Source organism: Hemiscyllium ocellatum, chromosome 4 (genome assembly GCF_020745735.1).
Source record: "Hemiscyllium ocellatum isolate sHemOce1 chromosome 4, sHemOce1.pat.X.cur, whole genome shotgun sequence".
NCBI lineage: Eukaryota > Metazoa > Chordata > Chondrichthyes > Orectolobiformes > Hemiscylliidae > Hemiscyllium > Hemiscyllium ocellatum.
The window spans coordinates 39,443,073-39,461,408 of record NC_083404.1 but is presented as its reverse complement, the minus strand read 5'-3'; the positions used below and the strand labels follow the sequence as shown (position 1 = coordinate 39,461,408).

General features: G+C 42.7%; 1 protein-coding gene across 2 annotated transcripts in view; it reads right to left on the bottom strand.

The window, feature by feature from the left end:
• Positions 1–18,336, bottom strand: part of nudcd1 (NudC domain containing 1) — a 130,312-nt gene that overhangs the window by 51,062 nt on the left and 60,914 nt on the right. For both annotated transcript variants that reach the window (XM_060824224.1, XM_060824225.1), the window contains one exon: positions 14,598–14,802. In XM_060824224.1, coding sequence (XP_060680207.1) covers positions 14,598–14,802 — 205 coding nt within the window. The remainder of the gene's footprint in view (positions 1–14,597; positions 14,803–18,336) is intronic.

The window sequence follows — 18,336 nt, the reverse complement described above, 5'->3', positions numbered from 1 at the left end:
AAAACCTGTTGGACTATAACCTGGTGTTGTGTGTTTTTTTTTAAACTTTGTGTGGCTATTGACATCCTTCAGGCTTCTGATTCGGTTTCTCATTCAATTTAACCTCTAGTGTTTAGGCACACTGGGAACATCATCTGCCATTGTCTTTTCCTGAGACAACTATATGTTCAGAGTATTGCATAACATCATGGTAGCCTCTACTAAAGTAATGTCTCCCTCAGGTGCTTCAGTTACTGTTAGAACATAGAACATAGAAGGATACAGCGCAGTACAGGCCCTTCGGCCCTCGATGTTGCGCCGACCGAATCCTACCTAACCTATACTAGCCCAATAACTTCCAAATGCCTATCCAATGCCCGCTTAAATGACCATAAAGAAGGAGAGTTCACCACTGATACGGGCAGGGCATTCCATGAACTCACAACCCGCTGTGTGAAGAATCTACCCCTAACATCTGTCCTATACCTACCACCCCTTAATTTAAAGCTATGTCCCCTAGTAACACCTGACTCCATTAGCGGTAAAAGGTTCTTAGTATCTACCCTATCTAAACCCCTAATCATCTTATACACTTCTATCAGATCTCCCCTAAACCTTCTCTTCTCCAATGAGAACAGCCCCAAGTGCCTCAGCCTTTCCTCATAAGATTTTCCTACCATTCCAGGCAACATCCTGGTAAACCTCCTCTGCACTCGTTCTAAAGCTTCCACATCCTTCCTATAGTATGGCGACCAAAACTGCACACAATACTCCAGATGAGGCCGCACCAGAGTCTTATACAACTGCAACATGACCTCAGGACTCCGGAACTCAATTCCTCTGCCAATAAAGCCCAGTACACCATATGCCTTCCTCACAGCACTATTTACCTGGGTGGCAACTTTCAGAGATCTGTGTACATGGACACCAAGATCCCTCTGCTCATCCACACTACCAAGTAGCCTACCATTAGCCCAGTAATCCATCATCTTGTTATTCCTACCAAAGTGAACGACTTCGCACTTAGCTACATTGAATTCCATTTGCCACATTTCCGCCCAGCTCTGCAACTTATCTATATCCCGCTGTAACCTACCACTTCCTTCCTCACTATCCACAACTCCACCGACTTTTGTGTCATCCGCAAACTTGCTTACCCAGCTTTCAAGTCCTTCCTCTAGATCATTTATAAAGATAACAAAAAGCAATGGTCCCAAAACAGATCCTTGTGGTACACCGCTAGTAACTGCGCTCCAAGATGAACATAATCCATCAACTACTACCCTCTGTCTCCTTCCAGCCAGCCAATTCCTAATCCAAACCTCTAATGTATCCTCAATGCCATACCTCCGAAGTTTTAGCATTAGCCTACCATGGGGAACCTTATCGAACGCCTTACTAAAATCCATATACACAACATCTACTGCTTTACCCTCATCCACTTCCTTGGTCACCTTCTCAAAGAACTCAATAAGGTTTGTGAGGCACGACCTGCCCTTCACAAAACCATGCTGGCTATCCCTGATCACGTTATTCCTACCCAGATGTTCATAAATCTTATCCCTTACCATTCTCTCTAAGACTTTGCCCACCACTGAAGTCAGACTCACTGGCCTATAGTTGCTAGGGCTATCCCTACTCCCTTTCTTGAACAATGGGACCACATTCGCTATCCTCCAGTCCTCTGGTACTATTCCTGTTGACAACGATGACATAAAAATCCAGGCCAATGGCTCTGCTATCTCCTCCCTAGCTTCCCATAGGATCCTGGGGTAAATGCCATCAGGCCCAGGAGACTTATCTATATTCATCCTTTCCAATATTCCCAAAACCTCTTCCCTGCATATTTCCAGGGCATCCATTCTAATTATTTGTGATTCCATATTCACATCAGCAACAGTGTCCTGTTCCTGAGTGAATACTGATGAAAAGTACTGATTTAATGTCTCTCCAATCTCCTCCGCCTCCACACACAACTTCCCACTACTATCCTTGACTGGACCGATACCTACCCTAGTCATCCTTTTATTCTTGACATACCTATAGAAAGCCTTTGGGTTTTCCCTAATCCTACCAGCTAAAGACTTTTCATGTCCCCTTCTCGCTTTTCTTAGCTCCCTCTTTAGCTCCTTCCTGGCTACCTTATAACTCTCAATCGCCCCTACTGAACCTTCACGCCTCATCTTTACATATGCCGCCTTCTTCCCTTTCACAAGGGACTCCAATTCCTTACTAAACCACGGCTGCCTCACAAGGCCCTTTACACCATGCCTGACTGGTACATACCTATCGAGGACACGCAGTAGCTGCTCCTTGAACACTCCCCACATCTCATTAGTGTTCTTCTCTTGAAGCCTGTTTTTCCAATCCACACATCCTAAGTCATGCCTCACTGCATCATAATTTCCCTGCCCCCAGCTATAGCTCTTGCCCTGCGGCACACGATTATCCCTCTCCATCACTAAAGTAAAAGTCACCGAGTTGTGGTCACTGTCCCCGAAGTGCTCACCTACCTCCAAGTCCAACACCTGGCCTGGTTCATTACCTAGAACCAAATCCAATATAGCCTCCCCTCTTGTTGGCCTGTCGACATATTGTGTCAGGAAACCCTCCTGCACACATTGTACAAACACCGACCCATCTAATGAACTCGAGCTATAGCTCTCCCAGTCAATATCTGGGAAGTTAAAGTCCCCCATAACAACCACCCTGCTACCTTCACTCTTTTCCTGAATCATCCTCGCAATATTATCCTCTACTTCTCTAGGACTATTAGGAGGCCTGTAGAAAACACCTAACAGGGTGACCTCACCTTTCCTATTTCTAACCTCAGCCCAAACTACCTCAGATGGCAAGTCCTCTTCCATCGTCCATTCCACTGCTGTGATACTGTCTTTGACAAGTAATGCCACGCCTCCCCCTTTTTTACCCCCATGTCTGATCCTACTAAAACATTTGAACCCTGGAACGTGCAACAGCCATTCTTGTCCCTGTTCTACCCACGTCTCTGTAATGGCCACAACATCGAAGCCCCAGGTACCAACCCACGCTGCAAGTTCACCTACCTTATTCCTTATACTTCTGGCATTGAAGTATACACACTTCAATCCACCTTTCTGGTTACAGTCACCCTCCTTAGAGATCGCTGCATTATTCCTAACCTCCCTACACTCAAGGTCCTGTACCCTAAAGCTACAGTCCTGGTTCCCATGCCCCCGCGGAGTTAGTTTAAACCCTCCCAAAGAGCACTAGCAAACCTCCCCCCAAGGATACTGGTGCCCCTCAGGTTCAAGTGTAGACCATCCTTTTTATAGAGGTCCCACCTTCCCCAGAAAGGACCCCAGTTATCCAGAAACCGGAATCCCTCCCTCCTGCACCATCCCTGTAGCCACGCATTTAACTGCTCTCTCTCCCTGTTCCTCGACTCTCTATCACGTGGCACGGGTAACAAACCAGAGACTACAACTCTGTTTGTTCTAACTCTGAGCTTCCAACCTAGCTCCCTGAAAGCCTGCCTTACATCCTCACCCTTCTTCCTACCTATATCGTTGGTGCCAACGTGGACCACGATCTGGGGCTGCTCCCCCTCCCCCTTAAGGACCCGGAAAACACGATCAGCGACATCACGTACCCTTGCACCTGGGAGGCAACATACCAAACGTGAGTCCCTGTCGCCCCCACAAAACCGTCTGTCTGTACCCCTCACTATCGAGTCCCCAAGAACAATTGCTCTACCTTTCTCCACCCTACCCTTCTGAGCAACGGGGCCAGGCTCCGTGCCAGAGGCCTGAACCTCGTTGCTTGCCCCTGGTAAGTCATCCCCCCCAGGTCTCCATACGGCAGTTATATGTGGGTTGTAAAAAAAAAGGTAGTCTCTGGCATAATCGTGCTGGTTGCCAAGAGGTGATCTACATGTCTTTTCCACACTGGATCAGCTCTCGTCTGTAATGATGTAGGAAACTGGCCCAGTCTGTGCTACAATAATGGCGAGTACTCACTCTTTGACGGTGGTAAAATATTATGCAAACATTGCCCATGCAAGTTGGATTGCTGATACTTAATTGTCTACGTGTGAGCTGACAGCAACAACACTCACCTCTGCATACAGCTCACCTCTAGAGGAAGTATTCCTGTGTGAGACCCAAATATTGTGGTGAACGATCTGTAGTCTGTTAGTAGGATAAATTTCCAGCCTTACAAGTATCAGAGGAATCATCTAATGCCAAAATTGATTCCTAGCATCATTGCTAGTTGCAAATATAACTTGGGGTCAAAATAGGTCAGGACATCTGACACTAGTAAACCTCTTTGGCTTGTGTGATGGCTCATTCACACTGATCTTCCCATTTTCAATTCTTGTTTTAGTGTCATAAATTGGGCAACAGCTTGAGAAAGGTTGCGTGATTTGGAACAAACATGCTAAATTACTTTGGCAAGTCCAAGCATAATCACAATTAGTTTACATTTTTAGTGTTGCTGCCTTAGTTATTATGGCTTTCACTTTTGAAGGTGACTTAGCTTCAAATGACATGGCTTATAATCCAATGTAAAATCTGTTCCAGGGGTCTTGACCAGTGTCTCTAATTCTGCCTCAACCTTTGAACGGATTCCGTAAAGCCTTGTAACAATTTGCTTAATTATCATCCTTGATTTTCAATTTGACAGCAATATTTTCCATGATTCCCAGATCCCCACTGAAAACAATGCTATTTCTTTAGAATTTATGGTAGATGTGTCTCAGAATCTGACAAGTCATTTACTTCAGCCCAGTTGAATCTCATTTTCTCAAACCACATTATTTCCATTAAAGCTGGAAGATGTCCTTCAACAATACAAGGACAAATATTCAGTCTGACTGAATAACTGAACATTTACATTAATACAACACCTTAAAAGAACAGTATTGTATACGTTTCTTGTAAGCTTTCTTAAAAAAAAAGAGTTGCAGCACAATGCAGCACAGTTGCTTTTGATACACTTGCTGGTAATAATGAAACCGCCTCTCTGGTGTGCACCTCCCGATCTACTTCAATTTTATTACCATGAACAAAATAATGGAATTTCTGTGGAGGAGATCCACCACTTTGTTTTCATCATACAGTCCTATGGCAACAAAATCGCTTGCTGCTTTTTAACCTTTTTTTTAAAATGGAAATGGGATGCACCACCATTTTAGCACTATTTGCTCTTTTCCCCCCACTTACAAGGTGTTTTTAAGTTGCCTGTTTCTTCATCTACATCCCTAATGTAAAACATTTCCCCCCACACAGGGCACTTGTTACTCAGGGTGGAACATGTCAACAGCATTTTCTGCGCCCTTCACCTCTTCCTTGGTGTGAATTTATTTTTTAAGACTAAGGTTTTAGCCTCGTCATCAATTATCATCTAGTGTGAAGTTTCACAGAGGACTCGGGACCGCAGCATTTTAACAAAAAAGCTTTATTACAGTGGTGTTCATTCTACAAGGCAACAAGTTAGACTAAACCATGTGCCTCCAAAATCGACAATGACGTAATCACATGACATGATGGGACTCCAGGTGACAATCATTACTTACATTAATACACAACAACCTGGTACTTCCACAGTAGCAAGATGAGTGGACTTTTTTGTCCAAAGATATCTTTCAGCAATTACTGTAGGACCTGATGGACTGTGAATACTTCTCACTGCAGTTCATTGATTTCATAGACATGACTAACAGAACCCAGCTGATTGGTTACTTCCTTCAAATCCATGCACACAAAAGCAAAGAGGATCTTCTCACCCTTTTGCCACTTAAAGAGAAAACAAGGGGGTGAAGATATTCACAACAAATTCAAAAGGCAGATGCTTCAGAAAACTCTTCCAATCAAGAAACTAGCTTCCAACACAACTGATAACACATGAAGCATGCCAGGCATAAATGCAAAGTTTGTGGCATTCTGCAGAAATCTCTTTGGTCAAATTACCACTATATAATCCATCAACAAGCATTAGCAGTAAAGTTATAACTTTTATTATATGAGAAAAGTTCAAGATCATAAACATGATTTGAAAAAAAGTCCTTTAGGACTGCTTGTTTAAATCCTTACTTGAACTAGATGCTGGGTCAGATTAGAGTTGTGCTGGAAAAGCACAGCAGTTCAGGCAGCATCTGAGCAGCAGTAAAATCGACGTTTCAGGCAATCGACATTACCTGAACCTTCTCTGACACCTCCCTCTCCTTCCTGGATCTCTCCATTTTCATTAACGATGACCTACTTGACACCAACGTTCTTTACTAACCCACCGACTCTCACAGTTACCTGGATTACACCTCTTCCCACCCTATCTCCTGCAAAAATGCCATCTCATTTTCCCAATTCCTCCACTTCTGCCATATCTGCTCCCAGGACGACCAGTTCCACCACAGAACACACCAGATGGCCTCCTTCTTCAGAGACCGCAATTTCCCTTTCCACTTGGTTAACGATGCCCTCCAACACATCTCATCCACATCCAGCACCTCCGCCCTCAGACCCCACCCCTCCAACTGGAACAAGGACAGAACGCCCCTGGTGCTCACCTTCTACCCTACCAACCTTCACATAAATCAAATCATCCGCCGACATTTCCACCAGCTCCAAACGGACCCCGCCACCAGGGATATATTTCCCTCCTACCCCCTTTCCACTTTCCGCAAAGACTGTTCCCTCAGTGACTACCTCGTCAGGTCCACGCCCCCCTACAATCCACCCTCCCATCCTGTCACCTTGCCCTGCCACCGCGCCCTGCCACCGCAGGAATTGCAAAACCTGCGCCCATACCTCCTCCCTCACCTCTATCCAAGGCCCTAAAAGGAGCTTTGCACATCCATCAAAGTTTTACCTGCACATTCACCAATATCATTTATTGTATCCGTTGCTCCCGATGCGGTCTCCTCTACATTAGCGAGACTGGAAGCCTCCTAGCAGAGCGCCTTAGGGAACATCTCCGGGACACCCGCACCAATCAACCACACCGCCCTGTGGCCCAACATTTCAACTCCTCCTCCCACTCTGCCGAGGACATGGAGGTCCTGGGCCTCCTTCACAGCTGCTCCCTCACCACCAGACGCCTGGAGGAAGAACGCCTCACCTTCTGCCTCAGAACACTTCAACCCCAGGGCATCAATGTGGACTGCAACAGTTTCCTCATTTCCCCTTCATCCACCTCACCCCAGTTCCAAACTTCCAGCTCAGCACTGTCCCCATGACTTGTCCTACCTGCCTATCTTCTTTTCCACCTATCCACTCTACCCTCCCCCCTGACCTATCACCTTCATCCCCTCCCCCATTCACCTCCTGCACTCTATGCTACTTTATCCCCACCCCTACCCTCCTCTCATTTATCTCTCCACCCTTCAGGCTCACTGCCTGTATTCCTGATGAAGGGCTTTGGCCTGAAACGTCGATTTTACTGCTCCTCGGATGCTGTCCAAATTGCTCTGCTTTTCCAGCACCACTCTAATCTAGACTCTGGTTTCCAGCATCTGCAGTCATCGTTTTTACCTAGTTGAACTTGATGCTACCCATGGTAAACTAATCCTGCTGACTGATTAGGTAGTTAAGTCTTGAGAAAGAATTGTAAAAATTTTCAGATCTGATGTCTGCAATTATCACTTTCCTTATGTCAAGGAATAGTGAGCTGTCAGACAATGTGGCTGCTCGAATTCAAGTTCCTTACAGACATCAAAACTAAAATGAGCTGAGCTGTAAACGGCAGGAAAAGGACAGATACTTAGCAGTGCCGAGAAAGCATCTGAGCAAGTTAGCAAAGGAATTCAACAGGAGTTTCAGGAATTTGATGTGTCGTAATTAGAATCCATAGTGTGGGAAACAGGCCCTTCGGCCCAAAAAGTCCACACTAACTCTCCGAAGAGTAACCCACCCAGACCCATTCCCCTACACTATATTTGCCCCAACTAATGCACCTAACCTACAAATCCCTATGACCTAACTTTGGACTGTGGGAGGAAACCGGACCACCTGGAGGAAATCTATGCAACACAGGAAGAACGTGCAAACTCCACATAGACATTCACCCAAGGTTGGAATCGAACCCGGGTCCCTGGCACTGTGAGGCAGCAGTGTTAACCACTGAGCCACCATACCACAACAAATAATTGTGTTTGTCTCAAATCTATTCTCACACGGAAACAGATCCTTCAGTCCAATTCGTCCATGCCGACCAGCTATCCAAACCCAATTTAGTCCCACCTGTCAGCACCTGACCCACATCCCTCCAAACCCATCCTATTCATGTACCTATCCAGATGCCTTTTAAAATGTTGCAATTGTACCAGCCTCTTCCACTTCCTCTGGCAGCTCATTCCATACATGTACCATCCTCTGTATGAAAAAACTGCCTCTTAGGTCTCTTTTATAGCTTTCCCCTCTCACACTAAAACTCTAGTTCTGGACTCCCTCACTCCAAGGAAGAGACTTTGTCTATTTATCCTATCCATACCCCTCACGATTTTATATATCTCTAGAAGGTCATCCCTCAGCATCCAACACTCCAGGGAAAACAGCCCTGGCCTGTTCAGCCTCTCCCTATAGCTCAAATCATCCAACCCTGGCAACATCCCTGTAAATCTTTTCTGAACCCTTTCAAGTTTCACAACATCCTTCCAATAGGAAGGAGACCAGAATTGCACATATTATTCCAACAGTGGCCTAACCAATGTCCTGTACAGCTGCAACATGACCTCCCAACTCCTGTACTTAATACACTGACCAATAAAGGATAGTATACCAAATGCCTTCTTCACTATCCTACCTACCTGCGACTCCACTTTCAAGGAGCTGTGAACCTGCACTCCAAGGTCTCTTTATTCAGCAACACTCCCTAGGACCTTACCATTAAGTGTATAAGTCCTGCTAAGATTTGCTTTCCCAAAATGCAGCACCTCACATTTATCTAAACTAAACTCCAACTGCCACTCCTCAGCCCAGTGGCCTACCCGATCAAGATCCCATTATAATCTGAGGTAACCTTCTTTGCCGTACACTAAACCTCCAATTTTGGTGTCATCTGCAAACTTAGTAACTATACTTCTTATGCTCACATCCAAATCATTAAATAAATGATGTAAAGTAGTGGACCTAGCACCGATCCTTGTAGCACTCCACTGGTTGCAGGCATCCAGTCTGAAAAACAACCCTGCACCCTCGTAGTCTTCTACCTTCGAGCCAGTTCTGTATCCAAATGGCTAGTTCTCCCTGTATTCCATGAGGTCTAACGTTGCTAACCAGTCTCTGATGAGGAACCTTGTCGAATGCATTACTGAAGACCATATAGATCACGTCCATTACTCTGCCCTCATCAATCCACCTTGTTACTACTTCAAAAAACTTAATCAAGTTTGTGAATCATGATTTCCCACGCACAAAGCCATGCTGACAATCCCTAGCCAACCGCTAGTCTTCCAGCACCTCATTTGTGACTATTGGTGATGTAAACATCTCAGCAAGCGGCCCAGTAATCACTTCTCTAGCTTCCCACAGAGTTCTCAGGTACACCTGATCAGGGCTGAGAATTTATCCACTTTTATGCATTTCAAGACATCCAGCACTTCCTCCTCTGCAGTATAGATATTTTTCATGATGTCCTTTTCCACTGTAAATACTGATGAAAAATATTCATTTAGTATCTCCCCCATCTCCTGCTGCTCCACACAAAGGACACCTTGCTGATCTTTGAGGGGCCCTATTCTCTCCCTAGTTACCCTTTTATCCTTAATGTATTTATAAAAACCCTTTGGACTCTCCTTAACCACATTTGCCAAAGCTATCTCATGTCCCCTTTTTGCCCTCCAGATTTCCCTCTTAAGTATACTCCTACTTCCTTTATACTCTTCTAAGGATTCATTCGATCTATCCTGTTAATACCTGACATATGCTTCCTTCTTTTTCTTAACCAAACCCTCAATTTCTCTAGTTATACAGCAGTCCCTACATCTACCAGCCTTTCCTTTCACCCTAACAGGAATATACTGTCTCTGGACTCTCGTTATCTCAATTCTGAAGGCTCCCCATTTTCAAGCCATCCCATTACCTGCAAACATCTGCCTCCAATCAGTTTTAGAAAGTTTTTGCCCAATACTGTCAAAATTAGCTTTTCTCCAATTTAGAACATCAACTTTTAGATCCGGTCTATCCTTTTCCATCACTATTTTAAAAAGAATTATGGTCGCTGGCCCCAAAGTGCTCCCCCACTGACACCTCAGTCATCTGCCCTGCTTTATTTCCCAAGAGTAGGTCAAGCTTTGCACCTTCTCTAGTAGGTACATCCACATACTGAATCAGAAAATTTTCTTGTACACACTTAAATTCCTCTCCATCTAAACCCTTAACATTATGGCAGTTCTAGTCTATGTTTGAAAAGTTAAAATCCTTTACTATTCTTAGAGATAACAAAGATCTTCTGAGAAATTTGTTTCTCAATTTCCCTCTGACTGTTAGGAGGTCTATTATATAATCCCAATAAAGTGATCATCCTTTTCTTATTTCAGTTCCACCCAAATAACTTCCCTGGATATATTTCCAGGAATATCCTCCCCTCAGTACAGATGTAATGCTATTCCTTATCAAAAATGCCACTCTCCTTCCTGAAACACTTGTATCCTGGAACATTAGGCTGTCAGATCTGTCCATCCCAGAGCAATTACAGAAACGTAGCTATGATACCCCAGGCCCATGTTCCTAACCATGCCCTGAATTCATCTTCCTTTCCTGTTAGGCCCCTGGATTGAAATAAATGCAGTTAAATTGATCAGTCCTACCGTGTTCTCTGCTTTGTCCTGGCCTGTCCTGACTGCTTGACTCGCTTCTTTTCTGAACTGTACCAGTCTCAGATTGATCTCTCTCCTCACTATCACCCTGGAGATGTCTATGAGTGAAATTAATGTCCAATTTAAGTCTTGGACAAAACACTAATTGGGACTCTATGTTTAATGACACCTTGGCATAATTCGATTGCTTTTGTTAACACTTTTACAAAGGTTTCCATCATAGAGTCCCCAGTGTGAAAACAGGCCATTTAGCCCAACAAGTCCACACTGATCCCCGAAGAGCATCCCAGCCAGACCCATTCCCCTACCAATTTCTTTACATTTCCCCTGACAAATGCACCTAAGCCTACACATCCCTGAACACTATGGGTAATTCAGCATGGCCAATTTGCTCACCTGCACATTTTTGGATTGTGGAGGGAAACCGGAGCACCTGGAGGAAACCCAGGGAGAATGTGTAAACCGCACACAGACATTCACCCGAGGCTAGAATCGAACCCAGGTCCCTGGCACAGTGAGGCAGCAATGCTAACAACTGAGCCACCATGCAGGTTTTACCTTTCTTCCATACACTCATAGGATATACATGTTTCTAGTAAGACAAATATTGGAATTTAGAACGCTATGGTGAGCTGTCTTCTAGAGAGTACACCTTAGTGGCTTGTTAAGCCATTTCAAAGAACACAATATTAAATTGCTGAGGGTCTGTAGTAAAAGATAGGCGAAACTTGGTAAGAAACAGCAGATTTCCTGCCCTTCACAATACAAACATGTCAGCTAGAATTTTGATAACAATCCAGTTGTTAATTGTACGTTATTGGTACTGCCTATTATTGCAAGCTTAGTTAATTACCTGAACTTAAATCACCCAGTTGCAGTTGGTCCAGGTCTCTGCGTTACTAGTCTAGCAACAAAACCACCCAGTTAATATAGCTCTTGTAAGAAACAGGACGGTATTCTAAAGGTCATAATTTATTAAAGGTAGAAACACTTCATAAAAATGGATTTTTATATCACAAGGTCACCTCAGCAGAGGAACGGTTTTCATTGTCTCTTTGGAAATATCAAGGGCTTATATCTCAAGTGTCCATGTTGACATTCCTAAGTTGTAGGATGGTGCATTCTGAGTTTCCTTTTTTATGCAAGTATTGAGAAAGGGCTAGCAAATGAATTTCAGGTTAACAAACTTAAAAAGTGGCAGACGGAAAGTGAAAGAGGTTACCATCTTGACATCCGCCCTCCAATTCATGAGAATGTTTGAAACCATTGATTGATTTGATATAAAATAACAGCCCCTAGCAATAAAATATGTTTAAGTGACTTCTTTAAGTGGCAGGACTTGTCAGATACCTACTTTCCTGAGATGGGCCAGGAAAGATGGAGAAAACGAGGACTTCAGATGCTGGAGATCAGTGTCGAAAAAAGTGTGGTGCTGGAAAAGCACAGCAGGTCAAGCAACATCCAAGGAGCAGAAGAGTCAACATTTCAGGCATAACCCCCTTCATCAGGAATGTGAGGGGGCAGAGGGAGAGAAGGGGGCTGAGAGATAAATAGTAGAGGGAGTGGGGCCAGGGGAAGGTAACTTTGAAGGCAATAGATGCAGGTGGGGGGGTGATATTGATAGGTCAGTGGGGAGGGTGGAGTGAATAGGTAGGAAGAAAGAAAGGTGGACAGGTGGGACAGTTCAAGACGGCATTGCAAAGTTGGAGGATTGGATCTGGGATGGGCAGGGCGGGATGGAAGAATGAGGGAGATGAGGAAAGATGGAGGAAGACTAAGGGATTTTATTCTTTTTATCAATTTTGGTTTGAAGTTGTGAATTGAAAACTGAGTGGAAAATGACCTTTTGATTGTGGACAGCAACTTGCATCAAAGAAAAAGAAAGAAATGAGCTGCGGTTTGTCTGAGAGACCAGGCCTGGATTAATTGGATCTTGATCAAAAGGTTCTACAGATGCTTCGATACCAGGGGAGAGCAGTACACTTAAACAGGTAGCAGATGAACAGAACATTTAAGCAGATAGCACATGTTGGCAAGTACCTGAGAACTGGTTCAGCAAGTCCAGGAGGGACCTTATGCTCCAGCAAATGGTAGGTGTTGAATGGTAACTGGAACCAACGGAGAGATGGTCAGTCTGACATGGAGAGGCCAGAGTTTCGAAATGGGTTTTGGACTGTTTTCCAGAAAGAGGAGTTTGGCAGTTGATAGCATGAACATTTGAACGCTCCCTGCCTAATCTCCCATCTACTAATGGCAGTTCAGAGAATAGAAACTAAATTAGAAGGATCACAGAGTTCCTCTAAAGGAACTGAAATGGTGATCCTGATTGTTGATTGAACTTTGAAGTTGTCAATCATCTATGTCTTTGGAACAATGCATCATGAAAACCACGCAAGTAACCTGGCTTTTTTAAAAAAATTAGATTAGATTACTTAAGAGTGTGGAAACAGGCCCTTCGGCCCAACAAGTCTACACCAACCCTCCGAAGAGCAACCCACCCAGACCCACTCTCCCACATTTACCCCTTCACCTCACACTAGGGGCAATTTAGCATGGCCAATTCACCTAACCTGCACATTTTTGGACTGTGGGAGGAAACCCACGCAGACACGGAGAGAATGTGCAAACTCCACACACAGTTGCCTGAGACGAGAATTGAATCCAGGTTTCTGGCGCTGTGAGGCAGCATTGCTAACCACTGTGCTACCCACTTTAATTCATCCCTTAACTGTATTTATTTGCTTGTCTCTCTTGTGTGAAAACAGGTTATTGGGTTTAAACATGGGTAGCTATTTGACTGCTTTGTTTAATTTTGCTCTGCTAAGGTTACTGTATTGTTAATAAATTGTCAAGTTACAAATCGATATAAACAATATATATTTGCAGAGTCTGGGATTGGATATTCAAAAAGTTTGATTAGGAACCAGCTGGAGTCAACTTTGAGGGTCTTGGAAAGTTTTAATTTTATTGTGTCATGAATACAGAAGTAAAAAGGCTGACTTGATTGACTGTCGCCATGAGGTAACAGTGCCAACTATCCATTTGTTTTCTGATATCAGTGAACAACACAACTATCACAAGTTATATATTTTTCTGTCTATTTAGACAAAGTATCATATCTAATCCATTACTTCTTAACAATCACAAACAAACCACCTTAAATACATGTGCAACGAGTTGACTGCTTCTCTCAGGTACCTGTAGCCCATGAATCCAAATTCTCATATCCTAAAGTACTTTTATTTCCTTCTTCGAAGCACTATTGCTGGGGAATCTATTTGTAACTACACAAGTCTTTTTTAAAAAAAAGGGTCTTGAAGTAAGGTCTACTCTAATTGGATAACTGTACTCCTGGTTTCTATTGCTTGATAGCTAATACAACCAGATTGATGATGACATGGGACTAAATATAGTTGCACTTTGAAAGAGCTAACACAAGCATAACGAGCTTCCTTCTGTGGAGAGGTGTCTATACAGCCCAGGAAGATGTCATTCAGCCCACTGCCTCAATTAGCTTTACTTACCTGCATTTTCCTCATTTCACTGCAAATTTCTCTTTCTGATTCTCTTTGAAAGTTATTATCAAATGTACTTGCAACACCCTTTCAGGAAGTAGATTTTCAATCACAATAACATGTTGCATAATATAATTCTCATCTATGCCTGTCTTCTTATTTAGCAAACACCTTTGTTTACTGGCCTTCTTGTCAATGAAGACAGTTTATTTTTAGCTACTCTATCAGAATACCTCATGGCACACTTTTTCCCAGTTATTATTGCAGTATGTTGTAATCATGAAGATAGAGAATGGAAAAGTACTTGCCTATTGCCATTAATTGTCCATTTGCTGAGACCATGGTCAACTGAAGAGTACAAATTGCCTTCTATGATAGCAGCTTCTCCTTTCATTCCAACTTGCAAATGACCTGCTGACAACTGGAAGTCTATGTTCTGTTTTGTGGTGTTATCTGGTAGTTGCATGTTTACTGTAAGATCTTCATCTGTCTGCTGCCAATAATATACCGGTTCTGTGAAATTAAAATCCATTTCTCACCATTACTAACTGAAACAAAACACCACCAGCTACCTCCCCTATTCTCTTCCCATTCACATAACCATATAGCCTTTTTTTTGTGGATTACTGTGGAATAAAATTTATAAAAAGGTAGCAAATGTTTCATGAATCTAATATTTTAAGATAATAAAATGTCACTTTGCTGTACAGTGCTCCATATAAATATTCTGAAACTCTGTACGTACAAATCACTTTTTACTCAAAGCTTTTTTCTAATTACAAACGATAATTAAGAGAACATGGCTAAATTTTAAATTTATATAGGTTTGGTCAGCTCAAATTATGACAAATAAATTCTAGAGTATAACACGGAATATCTGTCTTTGCAACACTAATATGCTTCAATACTGCAACGCTTTTAGTTTAGTCTGAACATCTGCAAGCATGCAAGGTGCTTAAAATCAATCGAAGCTTCACAGGAAATCTTTTCTCATGATTCATTTCCCAGAAGGTTCTGTCCATTTTAAAACTTCATTAAGGATAATATTTTTTGTTTCAGAAAAAAGTTTAATTTCAGCAACTTATTATGCAATTAAACAATCTATCCTGCTTAAATCTTAAAATATTAAAGACAATACATTAGGTAAACAAACAAATTAACTAAGAATCATGAGGGAACAATACCAGTGTTCATCCAGTGTTACAACCAAAAATTTAAGCCAGTTATAGAATGGAAAACATCCACAGCCAAATTACTGTATACTATTTATGACTCATTGATTGTGTTCTAATGCAACCCCGCATTCTAAAAAAACACACTCTAGAAGCAGCACAATGCATTACAGCCAACATGTTTTAAAAGTTTGTACTGTAGAAACAGCATTCCCAATTCTTCAAATGAATTAGTGTCGACGAAATGTGTATTAAAACAGAAACTTGCTGTTTTGTCAAGTTTAGTGGATATAATACAGCCCATAACCAAGTACATCACAAAGCACTTCCAAAACGTGTACACGAGTTTCTCTTAAATCAACCCCTCAAAAGACCCAAAAAATAAATTAAAGAAATCAAGATAAAAGTCATCAAGCCTTGTGATTAATTCTGCTCTGCTCTCCAGAAACATTAAGTGACCTAAGCAATTAGGCAGATTTATTTCTTTCAGATATCCAGCATTTATATTATTTTACCTTTCACAGATATTTTATGGACCTTAATACAACCAAAAATAAACTGCCAAATTTGAAACGGTCATCCATTAATACATTTAAACCACTTTTTTAATAAAACTGCATACACAAACACTATATATAGGATTACAGAATTGTGACATTGTAGAAGCTCACTGTGTTTTGAAAGATGTTGCAAGGTATTTTGAACAAAAAATAAACAACTTGCTTCCCTCAAAAGGCTAAGTGGACTCTCAAAATGAGACTCACTTGTTGTAGGTATAAGCCAAGCTCGACCTGGGGTTTGCTATGTCAGCGATCAGTCTTTGAAATCCTCAAAACCAATTGTTAAAGGATTAAGAGAGGGGGAACTGTCAGAAGTTTATATTATTCAAATCATCATTTAAATTGCATTCATGACATTCAGGAGGTATTTGACTGAGTGTGATACCAAACAGCCTAAGGAAAACTCAGTTAGAGTCAAGGTAAAACGTCTTCACCGTTGGAGTCATAATTTGAACAATACAAGTTGCCAATAATCTTAGCTCCTGCTGCACAACTTCCTCAGGATAACACCTAGGCCTAAAAAAAACTGACTTCATCCTCACAGATCAACCTGTTGCAGAGACATCAGCTCATGACAGTATCGGCAAGAATGACTGCAGCAGAGCACTTGTGGAAACAAAGTCCTGTCTTCACTTTCAGGATAACATGCATCATTTTGTTTTCCCATCGTACTAAATAGGTGACATCGAACTAAAGCAATAGAATTGGATTCAAATATTTTGCAATCTTATGGCCCTGCATTTCCCCACTCTACCTTACTATCAAAGGAGGGAATCAATCCTGGTTTGATGATGAGTGCAAGAGGGAATGCCAGGAGCAGCATCAGGCATATATAACATTGAGGTGTCAACCTGATAAAGTGTCAACACAGAACTACGCTGTTAGCAGCTAATAAAAAACAATGCTAAGCAATTCCACAATCAACAGATCTGATCCAGGCTTTACTGTCCTACCATATCCAGTCGTAAATGGTGGTAGACAATTAAATAACTTGCTGGCCAATAAGCCTTCCTTGAATGAAGGGACAGCCAAGCACAGACCAAAGATAAAGTTGAAGCACGTCATAGAGATGTACAGCATGGAAACGGATCCTTCTGTCCAACCCGTCCATGCCGACCAGATTTCCCAACCCAATCTAGTCTCACCTGCCAGCACCCGGCCCATATCCCTCCAAACCCTTCCTATTCATATACCCATCCAAATGCCTTTTAAATGTTGCAACTGTAACAGCCTCCACCACTTCCTCTAGCAGCTCATTCCATACACACACTACCCTCTGCGCGGAAAAATTGCCCCTTAGGTCCCTTTTATATCTTTCCCCTCTTACCCTATGCCCTCTAGTTTTGGGCTCCCCCCATCCCAGAGAAAAGACTTTGCCTATTTACCCTATCCATGCCCCTCATAATTTTGTAAACCTCTATTAGGTCACCCCTCAGCCTCCGACGCTCCACAGAAAACAGCCCCAGCCTGTTCTGCATCTCCCTATAGCTCAAATCCTCCAACCTGGCAACATCCTTGTAAATCATTTCTGTACCCTTTCAAGTTTCACAACGCAATATTCCGAAAGTGGCCGAACCAATATCATGTACAGCCGCAACATGACTGCCCAACTCCTATACTCAATGCTGTGACCAATAAAAGAAAGCATACCAAACGTCACCTTCATTATCCTATCTACCTGTGACTCCACTTTCAAGGAGGTATGAACCTGCATTCTAAGGTCTCTTTGTTCAGCACCATTCCCTCGGACGTTACCATTAAGTGTATAAGCCCTGCTAAGATTTGCTTTCCCAAAATGCAGCATCGCACATTTATCTAAATTAAACTCCATCTGCCACTCCTCAACCCAGTGGCTCATCTGATCAAGATCCCGTTGCAATCCAAGATAACTTTCTTCGTTGTCCACTATACCTCCAATTTTGGTGTCATCTGCAAACTTATTAACTATACCTCCTATGTTCATAACTAAATCATTTATATAAATGATGAAAAGTAGTGGACGCCACACCAGTCCTTGTGGTATTCCATTGGTCACAGGCCTCCAGTCTGAAAAATCCTACACCACCACCTTTGTGTCTTCTACCTTTATGCCAGTTCTGTATCCAAATGGCTAGTTCTGCCTGTATTCCATGAGACCTAATCTTGCCAACCAGTCTTTCATGGGGAACCTTGTCGAACGCCTTACTGAAGACCATACAGACATGATCACTGCTCTGCCATCATCAACCCTCTTTGTTACTTCTTCAAAAAAACCTCTATTTATTCCATGCAATATAAAGAAATGACTGAAGGTACTGCTGTTCCAGTACAACTGC